The sequence below is a fragment of the Nannospalax galili genome, unplaced genomic scaffold (genome assembly GCF_000622305.1).
Source record: "Nannospalax galili isolate Female #2095 unplaced genomic scaffold, S.galili_v1.0 scaffold793, whole genome shotgun sequence".
Taxonomy (NCBI): Eukaryota; Metazoa; Chordata; class Mammalia; order Rodentia; family Spalacidae; genus Nannospalax; species Nannospalax galili.
Genome location: NW_008331997.1, coordinates 432,148 through 443,069, shown reverse-complemented (window position 1 = coordinate 443,069; position 10,922 = coordinate 432,148). Strand labels below are relative to the sequence as shown.

The 10,922-nt window shown below is 45.5% G+C and overlaps 1 protein-coding gene and 1 pseudogene across 1 annotated transcript in view; both read left to right on the top strand.

Moving 5' to 3' along the window:
• The window catches only part of Kank4 (KN motif and ankyrin repeat domains 4), a 70,898-nt gene that overhangs the window by 25,306 nt on the left and 34,670 nt on the right, over positions 1 to 10,922 (top strand). Inside the window, 1 exon segment of the mRNA XM_008827157.3 lies at positions 7,738 to 7,822. Coding sequence (XP_008825379.2) covers positions 7,807 to 7,822 — 16 coding nt within the window. The 5' untranslated portion in view covers positions 7,738 to 7,806.
• LOC103729167 lies at positions 211 to 529 on the top strand (annotated as a pseudogene).

Genomic DNA, 10,922 nt, shown 5'->3' with positions numbered 1-10,922 from the left:
CGCTACAGAGCAAGTTCAGGGTCAACCTGGGCTACTTGAGACCCTGTCTCAAGTTCCTGTTATCAAGAAGCTTCTAATTCAGCAAGAGGCTGAATAGTAATACAAATAATACAATAAAAAAGAATGCACTAGAATACATGTCTAGCATGCATAAAAAAATAGAATAGGAGGTCGGGGGTTCGAGAGGGTGGCCAGGGTCCAGCCTGCATCATGTCGATGTCTGTGGTGTCCATCATCTCACGGTTCCTTGAAGAGCACTTGAGCTCCCCTCCGCAGCGCTGAAGCTGCTGGACACCTATCTCCTTTACATCCTGCTAACCTCTCCTCGTGGGGGACATTCCCCTTCAATTCCTTCCTGTCCGGCTTCATCTCCTGCGTGGGCGGCTTCATCCTGGTGGTTTGCTTGAGAAAACAGATCAACTCACAGAACAAAGTGGATTTCCAAGGCATCTCCCCGGAGCTTGCTTTTGCTGACTTCCTCTTTGCCAGCACCATCCTGCACCTTGTTGTCATGAACTTCATTGGCTAAATTGGTCCGATTTACTTAATCAAGGAATTGGAGGCATGAATGTTCACTTTTGGTGTGCTTGGGTAAGAATTCTTGAGATGGCAGCTTGTTGGATATGTCGATTCTTCAGATTTGTGCATAACTGTGACTGAGTAGGTGTGTGGTGAGAGTCCAGAGAACATCCTTCACTCTGTCAGACCAGCTTTGCAACCACATGTGTGTTAACATGAGCTCAGCCATCCAGCAAGTGTAACCTCTTTCCAAAATAAAGAATTTTCTATGTCATGGAGAAAACAAAACAACAACAACAACAAAAAAATAGCATAGAGTAAACCATTTTCAAACAGGATGGCTCCGTGGGTAAAGGCACCAGCCACCAATCCTGACAACCTGATTTTGATCCCTGGGACCCACATGGTGGAAGGAGAGAATCAACTCCCCTGCAGACTGATCTCTGACTTCCATGTGTGTACCATGGAATGGCATGCACGCACACACACACACACGCACACACAATGTAATTTTGTGATTGTTGGGTTTTTTACACACACACACACACACACACACACACAATGTAATTTTGTGATTGTTGGGTTTTTTTTTGTTTGTTTTTTGGTTTTTGAGACAGTGTCTCCTTGTAGCCCTAGCTGGAAAATGAAAAATTTAAAAAACAAAACAAAAGAATATAATCTGGACATGGTAAGGCACACCTGTAATCCCACTCAGGAGGCAAAGGCAGGAGGATGGCTTCAAGATGGGGCTCCCACGGCAGGACTTGCACCTCATCTTCCTAACCTCAAAGCCCAGGTAGCTGAATTGCAGCCTTCTCAATGGGGCTCTTCCCTGGAGACTTCTGAGGACTGCCTGTGGGCTGGCTGACATGTCAGTGCTGAAGGCAGAGTTAGATACAAGGGAACGGGTTTGCAAAACAAGGCACAAGTCAATGGTGTCCTGTGCAGCCATGGACAGTAATTATTATAAAGTAAGCATGACTATATTTTCAAGTGCTCATGTGATAGGACTTTAAATGCAATATAGAAGGCACAGTTGAATTTATATCAATTATGACTGTATTTATTTCTGAAATAGACTGTCTGTTTACACTTAGAATACTCTTTGGACTTAGTTTTGAGTTTCCCTGTGAACCTGTACAAGCTAAACAGTTTTATTTACATATGTGTCTGTGTGAATGTGTGTGTACCTGTGAGTGTGCATGCCAGTGCATATGCAGAGGCCAGAAAAGGCTCATAGGAAACTAGTCCCTGGTCTGGCTTCCTTAAACGCTGGTGTGAGGATAAAGGGGACACAGGGAGTGCCTTGCATGTTTGTCGGGTGATATGTAGCAGAAGTTCAGGGTGACACTCACTGCCAGGATCAGGTCCAGCATGAGTTAGGAGCCTGCTGTGGCCCAGAAAGAACCCTATAACAATAACATTCAGTGTGTTTACGCTCATGTGTGCATGTGTGTGTGCATTTTATGTGTACGCACGTGTGTGCATGCACATATGCATGAATGCACACGTCTGTGTGTGCATGTGTGTGTGCCAGGTGTGAGTATGTATGTATGGGCACACACGTGTATGCAGATGTGTATGTGTACGTGTGTGTGTGTGTGTGTGTGTGTGTGTGTATCCTAGTTACTTTTTACTGTAGTGTTAAAAACACTGGCCAAAACCAACGTGAGTAAGAAGAGGGTTATTTCATCTTACATCTCCCAGGTCACAGTTCATCACTGAGGGACATCAAGGCAGGAACTCAGACCAGGAACCTAGAGCAAGGACCATGAAGGAACCTGTTTATTTGCTTTCTCTCCTGGCCTGTGCTCAGCCTTCTTTCTTATACAACCCAGGCCCACCTGCCCAGGAGTGGCACTGCCCACAGTGGGCTGGCCCTCCCTCATCACTCAGTAATCAAGAATGTGCCCCACAGACCAACCCAATGGAGGAAATTCCTCAGTTGAGGTTCCCTGTACCCAGGGGTGTCAAGCTGACAACTAAAGCTATCCAGCGCAGTGTGTGTGCATGTTTGTGTATGTGCGTTTGTGTGAGTCTGTGTGTATGTGTGATTGTGTGCACGTGTGTGTATGAGTGTTTGTATGTGTGTGGGTGCTTGTGTGTTGTGAGAGTGTATGTGTGCGTGTTTGAATATGTGTACACAGGAGTGTGTGTGGTATATATGCATATGTGTGTACACGTGTTTGAGTGTATATGTGTGTTTGAGTGTGTTTATGTGCATATGTGTGCATGTGTTTCTGTGTGATCATGCATATCTGCATGCACATGCATATGTACATATGCATGTGGCATGCATATGAGTGTACATGCATGTACTCATGTATGTAAGCATGTTGTATGTGTGTTCCATTGTGTGTTGCATGTGTCTGTATGCATGTGTGATTATGTGCACATGTGTGTATGTATGTGTGCTTGTGTATATGTGGGTGGGCATGCCTGTGTGTGCCTGTTTGTACTTGTGCACATGTGTGCATATGTGTGTGTACACACACGAGTGTGTCCATGCGTGTGTTTGCATATGTGCATGTTTGTATGTGCTAATGTGTACATTTGTGTGTATATACGTGGGTGCATGTGTATGGCCATTTGTATGCACATATATATGTGTATGTATGTGCCTGTGCTTATGTATGAGGTTTGCTGGCTCCTGAAACCCAGGGAGAGCAGTGGGGGAAGCAGAGGCCAGATGCACCCCTGGATCGTTTCTGGTTCTAAGGAGGCTGCCTCCTCTTTAGGGAAGTTTCATTACAGAGCCAAGTCAGCTGCTGGGAGGAGGAAACATACTGAAGTATGTCGGCCCCATGAGTTCCCAGATTTGGAGGCATCAGGAAGGAAGGTTGTGTGTTTGGGGAGTATCTTGAGTTGTGTCCCTCTGAAGCAACCACAGCTCTGGGAACTAACTTTCAGACCGAAGGTTCTGAGCATTCTCCTTCTTTCAACGTGATCCATTATTAACTTACTGGGCAATAAACTCCTTTCTGAACCTACTCGCCTATTCCAGAGAGCAGAAAAGAAAGTCAGTATTTGTTTTTCCATCAAGGTCACAGTCAGCTGACAAGTCCTTTAACAAACAGTTTGGAAGCAGACCAGGTGTGCTGAACTTATTGAATCAACTCCACTCCTGCAGCCTAAATCTGGCCTTGTGGGAGGGAAGCGAGTCCTGCTCCAGCTGTGCAAGTTGGAGGGATCCAGATCCAGCTGCTGCAGTGTGGGCACAAAAGGGAAAAAAGCAAACACTTGCAGAAAAATGTGAAAACGGAGTTAATGAGATTGTGTTAACATGCACTTTCCTGAGCATGCATTCTCTCTGTCAATCCCTGTGTGGGTAGGAAGTGAGCCCGGCTGAGATCTCTGTAGGTAGACTCTTTCAGGAGTGCATCTCACCCCTCTTGTGCCCCAGCTTCAGCCCTCCCAAGGATCAGCAGAGCTATTGGATTCATCCAGCTTTTTAGCACAGGAAACAGTTCCACTCAGAGACTTGGGGTCCTAGGATGGGGAATGGAAGCTGAAGCAGCTCCCATCTCTGGGCAGGACTGTCCCAGGTATGGAAGTCTTACTTTTCTCTTTTGAAAAGAGGATTTGTCTTTGCAAGGTGATTGTGAAGAGACAGGAAGGGTTGTTCTTGGTGTTCTACCTTGCTAAATATTTGACTTTGAAGGTTGAATTCTCCCAAGAATTTTGTGGTAGTGAGTTTGTGCATTGAGCCAAACTCTCTTTTCAAGGAAATCCAAGGTGCTATTTATTTTGGCATGCAGCCTGTTCTGGGATGAAAAGTGGCATTTTTATTATTGTGGAATAAAGAGGGGTTTGAAGAGAACAAAAATGCAGAACCAGGTTTCAGTTTCAAGACTCAGGAAGCTTTCTTTATATTTTGACTTGAGGTTAAATGAGGTTTGAAAACGGCATCATAAAAGGAATAAATGTGGGGGTGGGGTAGGTGAAGATGCTGCAGGAGTTGGGCTTAGCTGAGGAAATCCACACTCTTGGGCACCAAGTGTGAGCCTGCAGGAACTCTTGCTGATATGGCCTGGCTGCACAAGGGACCTTCATTTTGGACACTGATTGCCTTGGTGAATTAACAGCAGCTTTAGACTCTGCTTCCCCACTGCCCCATAGAATTGAAGGGCATTATGGACTGATAATGTTACACAAGCAGTCTTGCCCCTAATTAAGTGGGAAACTGATTGAATAGCCTCTGGGTGCCTTAATGTCCTCATTGATAATTTAGAGCCAGCTCCCAGGATTGTTCAAGTGGGGGAGGGGGTGTGGAATGAGACCCAGAGTAAGTGCTTAGCACTTCTTCATTTCTTTCCATAGATTCCATTGGAAGACAGACAAGTTTGTTCCCTATTCCTCATTTAAGAACTGTGTGCTGTGTACCTAACACACTTTAGATGTGGAGAGTTGGAGGTGATGCAGGAATGCAGCTTGCAAGAATTCTGGACTTTACAGCCAGCCTTACTGATAAAGAGGGGAGGGGGTAGAAGGAGATAAAGCTCTAAGCACTCAAAACATTAAGAATGTAATTATGGGGCTGGAGAGATGGCTCAGCTGTTAAGAACACTGTTCTTGCAGAAAACTCAGGTTCCAATCCCAGCACCCACATGGCAGCTAACAACTGTCTGTAACTCCAGTTCCAGGGGATCGGACAGCCTCTTCTGTCCTCCATGGGCATTGCACAACAGGGGTGCACTTACCTACATGCAGACAATATATGCATACACATAAAATAAAAATAACAAATAAAATATTTAGGAAAAAAAATAATGTAATGAACCAGGGAGAAAGGTTGGGCCCTGATTTGGGATCCTTGAGACAGGAACAGGCCACAGGCAGAGGAGAAGCTGTATAACAGCAGGTATTAAAAGATCTTCACACAGTCCGGTGTAGCACATGCCTTAATACCAGCACTCAGGAGGCAGAGGCAGGCAAACTTGTGAGTTCAAGACTAGACTGGTCTACAAAGGTCCAGGACAGTGCTGCTGAAGCTTCCAATGCTCCAGAGTTACAAGATTCCATTTTAAAGAGGGAATTATTCTCATATTGTTTTGTATTGCAAATAAAGTAGCATGTGACAGTGTGGCAGTTACTATTTTCCCCTCACCTAACCATCAAACATCTGCCCAACTCAAGAAATTCCCCCTTAGCCCAACTCCAAAGACGGCTGCTGTAAGGATCATAAAAGAAAACGGAGCTGACTGGGGCTGGGGCAAGGATGGGGGAAGAGAAGGGAGCAGGGCAAGAATTCCTTCCTTTCCTTGCTGTGTTTAGAGCCCTTTAGAGTGAGAAGTTGTGGAACCCCTTCCTACTAGCCCTGGGATGTCAACTCCACTTAATATCTATAGCCTTGAAGTGGTTGGTTTTAGCAAAATTCAAGTGGAGGAGAAACCTTAGAGGTCTCTATAGAGTTTTTCATACTGAAATTTGGTCTAATGTGTTTGGAATAATTACCTGAAGTCATTTGATCCCATATTCGATAGGCTGAATTCAGAATTCCAGCCGAGGCAGCAACTGACTTCCCCAGGTGCTGTTCAGAGTTTTACTGCCACACACGGCCTCTGGCAACCTCTCTTCCTCAGGCAGAGCATTGGTGGTTGGTATCTAGCCTTGGAGAAGCAGAGCCAAGCTGTCCTTTGGTCTAGGAGGCTTTACAAGAGGCTTTTCATGGATTGACTAGTAAAGCAAGAATCATTAGTCAGGAAGGTTTTGCCTCACAAGGCAAGTGAGGGGCAGTCACAGCAACTGTGGACTGGACTGGCCTACATCGAGGACAGATGTTCACAACCACTTCTGTCTCTGGCACACACTTAGAGTTGGCTACGCTTAAGCACATGCTCTGTGCCAATACCTGCTTTTATAGAACTTTGAGCAGGCCCATCAACTCCTAGCCTCAGTCTCCCTATCTGAATAATGAGAATAATAATCCTGTCTGGGTTACGGTGAGGAATGCTTGAGATAATTGGGGTATGTCAGGCTTCCACCCAACTAAGTGGGGTCCTTGGTACTGGCATTCCTTCTGCAGGAGTGTCTGCCTCCACAAAGTCTGCCTGCCCTTTGGGGCTTCACCAGCCTGCAGAGGGAGAGGCCTTATGGTAGCTGTGTATGGAATGGTGTGAAAGGGCCCAGGCAGGAAGCAGGGAATGAGCTTTGGATGCACAGGCAGAGCTCACAGTTATGCTACACTATTGGGCAAGCCTGAACTCACTCTTCCTCAGAAGACTAATGTTTTTCTTCTGCAGTTAGTCGTTGGTTCTCCCTTTTCCACCTTGAGATGGGGGAGGTGCTCAGTCCTCATGCTGTTTTGGTTTCCCCAGCCCTTCCCTCATCAGTGGCCCACTTCTCGAGTCTGGATATTGTCAAACACATTGAAATTCCTAAAATCGCCCTGTGGATAATTCATTATTCTGATGTGCGTGGAATAACAATCATAAAAAGTCAATTTCCTGGGTGATTTATTGTAATGGGACAGAAGCTAGAGAGAGTCCTGGGAATGGTTTAAGACTCTGGAGAGGACTGATAGTCAAGCTTTAAGGTTTGCCAAAGAGTCAGGACAGCATTCTGCTCAGTCACTGATGTCTTCTGGCCCCCTATATGGTTTAAGACTCTGGAGAGGACTGATAGTCAAGCTTTAAGGTTTGCCAACAGAGTCAGGACAGCATTCTGCTCAGTCACTGATGTCTTCTGGCCCCCTGGGTTGAACCTCCCCCTCCCCTTGTCCTGCCCATGGTTAGAAATCACCTCCACGTACCAGCCCCTGCCAGCTTTGACATGACCTCGTCTTGCCTTGAGTTCAGTCAGAATGCCTCACATCATCTACATGAAATCCTTCCTAGCTTTTTCACAAAAATGGATTACATTCTCTTAACAGATTGGGAAAGTATAATGCTGGTTCTTAGATGCCCTGGGGCTGGTTCCAGCTCCATTGCTAACATGCTGAGAGACCTTGAACAGAGCAATTTACTTAGCTTGAATCTCCTCATCTGCCAAGCAAAGGGCTGGACCAAGTGCTTCCTTTAGTATTGCTAGCATTCTTTGAAGACACAATGAAAATTGGGCTCTAGGGTTCATACAGGCTTTCCATCTCCCATCTTGGAAAGCCAAGAGTTCATGGGCACCCCTGGGAGAAGGCAGAGGTGGGTGGTACCCACCTCTTTCTTGGTGCTGTGTTCTTTACCTCTAACTCTAATGAGATTGACCATTTCTCTTTTCTTTCAGAACTCTCCACGAATTACAGAGATTCAGTGGTTGAAGAGTGCCTGAGAGACCAAGGATCGTATTCCTACGATGGAAAAGACAGATGGTAGGCAGGTGGCTTTCTATTCTCTATTTTAAAGGTTTACTTGGTTTGGAAAGGGATAGTCACAATCCAGGGAATAGCTCTAGAGAGAACTGTGGAGACATTCCCCAAACAGGCAATTCCGGAAGGCCCATCCACCTACTTCAAATGTGAGCCACAGAAGGTGGTAGAGAATGAAGATGAGATCTGATGAAGTAGAAAACACTAGTCATGTATAATTAAATGTTTTCTCATCTTATCCAATCATCAAGGAAATAGGGTTCCCTTCCTCATCACCGTTGCCCTATAGATGAGGGAGTCAAAAATGTTGTGACTTGAACAACATTTATTTTCAAAAGATTGTGCAAACTGTCATGTAAGGGTCAGTATTTTTTGTGTGGACTGGCATAGTTGATCTTTCCTAGGCCCATTCATGTGGTCTTCTAGGTGGCTGAGCTGGAGCTGGATAGTTAAAATGGTCTTGCTCACTCCTGGGCCATCAGTAACCATTTGGCCATATGTCACTCATCATCCAGGAGGATAGCTAGGACATGTTACCACATGGTGGCAGAGGGTTCAATCACAGCTGGAGAGATGGCTCAGTGATCAAGAGCACTGACTGCTCTTGCAGAGGACCTGAGTTCAGTTCCCAGCACCCATATGGCAAATAGCAACCACCCTTCACTCCAGTTCCAGGGGATCCAATGCCCTCTTCTGACCTCTGTGGGTATTATATGTACGTGGCACACTTAGGTACATTCAGGCAATACACTCATACACATAAAATAAAGATAAATAAATAATTTTTTAAAAAGAATAGAGGCTGGAGAGATGACTCAGTGGTTAAAAGCACTGGCTGCTCTTGCAAAAGACCCAGGTTTGATTCTCAGCACCCACATGGCAACTAACAACTGTCCATTACTCCAGTTCCAGGGGAGTCCAACATCCTCTTTTGACCTCTGTGGCATTTTACAACACAGGGGCACTCACATACATGCAGGCAATACACTCAAACATATAAAATAAAAATAATAAATAAAATTGGGGGGGCCTGGAAATATGGTTCAGCACTTAAGAACACTGGCTGTTCTTGCAGAAGACCTGGGTTTGAATCCCAACACCCACATGGCAGCCAACTGTCTGTAACTCCAGTTCCAGGGGATCTGATGCCCTCTTCTGTCCTTTGTTGACATTGCACGACACAGGTACACTTACATACATGCAGGCAATACACATAAAATAAAAATAATAAATAAAATATTTTTAAAAAACAATAAATAAATTTCAGTGGGCAGCCAGTGTTCAAATCTCTGCCTGTGTCATGATTACTGTTGCCCACGTCCACCCTCCCAGCCAAAACCAGGCACAAGGTCCAGGCAGCAGAAGAGTACCCAGAGGTAATATAATACTGCATCCATTTTTCCAAACTGTCTACCATATCTCATCTATAAATGGGTACTAATACTATCTCCTAGAGCTGGTAAAGAAGGAAGCAAGATAGTACACAAACAACTATTGCATAATAACTGTCTAGCACAGTGAAAGTTTGAATGAATATTCCCCTTGTCTCCTCCACGGAAACATGCTGAAGCTCATAACCTAGACCCCAGTCTCCAGGCTTCTTATGAGATGCTTTTTTCCAGATCACTCAATGTCAGGAAAAGGGAGCGTCTATAATCTTTGAATCACGTGACCCTTACTGGAGCAGGACCTGGGACTAGACCTCAGCTGCAGCTCTGTCTCTTGTCTTTTTCTAAATGCATTGCAGTGTGTTTCAAGAGCCTGCCACTCTCCCCAGAGAGTTGCTTTTCAGTGCGTCTCTGGAAATGATCCCAGAGGGCACTAGCTAGGTCCCTGAGAGCTGGGGAGCCCGTCATTCTGCCACCCCCTTCTTGTTGGTCCCTGCTCTGCCTTCTTAGTATCACTGTCTCCTCCTTGGTCCCCGATAATAGCTCAAGAAGGGCGCCCCTCCCTTCAGGCACAGGCACAAAGCAAAGCTTCCCTTCCTATCTTGGCTTTTCCGAGAAGTTCACTTAATACCCGTTCTTTCCAGCTTCTTTTTGGCCACTTTCACTCTAGTTCTGTTTTCCTCATTTCCTTCAGAAACTGACTGCAGACACTTGAGCTTGACTTTCTCTTTATACTATGCTTCACGTGGCCTTTGAGGTGATGACTGGCACTCTTAACTTTGTCCCTTTCCTATCTCCTCCTCACCACCACCCCCCCGTCCCTGTTAAGTATCTGTCAGTCTGTCTGTATCTGCTTAGACTAATGGCTGTGTTTGCAGGTTTTATGCCATTCAATTGTGCTTTAAATTTTTTAAGACTTTATTTGTAGTTTATGTGTATGAGTGTTTTGCCTGCATGTATGTGTGCAATGTCTGTGGAGGCCAGAAGAGGACATCAGATCCTCTGGATCTGAAGTTATAGACTATGGTAAGTCTGGGAACCATGTGGATGCTGGGAACTGAACTTGGGTCCTCTGCAAGAGCAGCAAGTACTCTTAACTGCTGAGCTATTTCTCCAGTCTTCAACTGTGCTTTTAGAGCAAGATCCCACATGGAAATTCCTGGTAGCTCTTGAATGTCCTGTACCTTACTGTTTTCTTTGCCCCCTGATTCATTTTTTTTCTGTTTCTTCACTTGTTTTGGGGGGCTCTCATTCCCACCTGAGCCTGTGGTCCTCACAGAGTTAGATATTCCAGGGAGAGAATCCATAGTCAGTCCTCTCCTGTCCCATTGGAACCTGCTCCTCTCTGCCTGGAGGATCCTCACCGAGAGCCCACTCTGTGCCATGTTCCCTAATAATCACAGTCACCGCACAAGTCAGGCATCATCTCTACCTTACAGAAGAAGAAACTGAGGCAGAGAGAAAGAAAATGCTTTTCCTAAAGCCACACAGGTAGGAAAGTTGATTTACCTGATCTGAATTTTATTTTAAGCTGAGGTGTTTCTCTTAATTCTTACCTTGGCCCCATGCCTGGACTCCTGAGCTCCTTTTACCAGGCAGAACTAACAAGAGCGGAACTTAATGTGAGTGTGGGCCTCCCACATAAGGGCTCAAGCTCCTGCAAGGCCCAGCATTGCTCTTGCTCTGGGAGAAAAAGAGGCATGCAGAGTGATGAG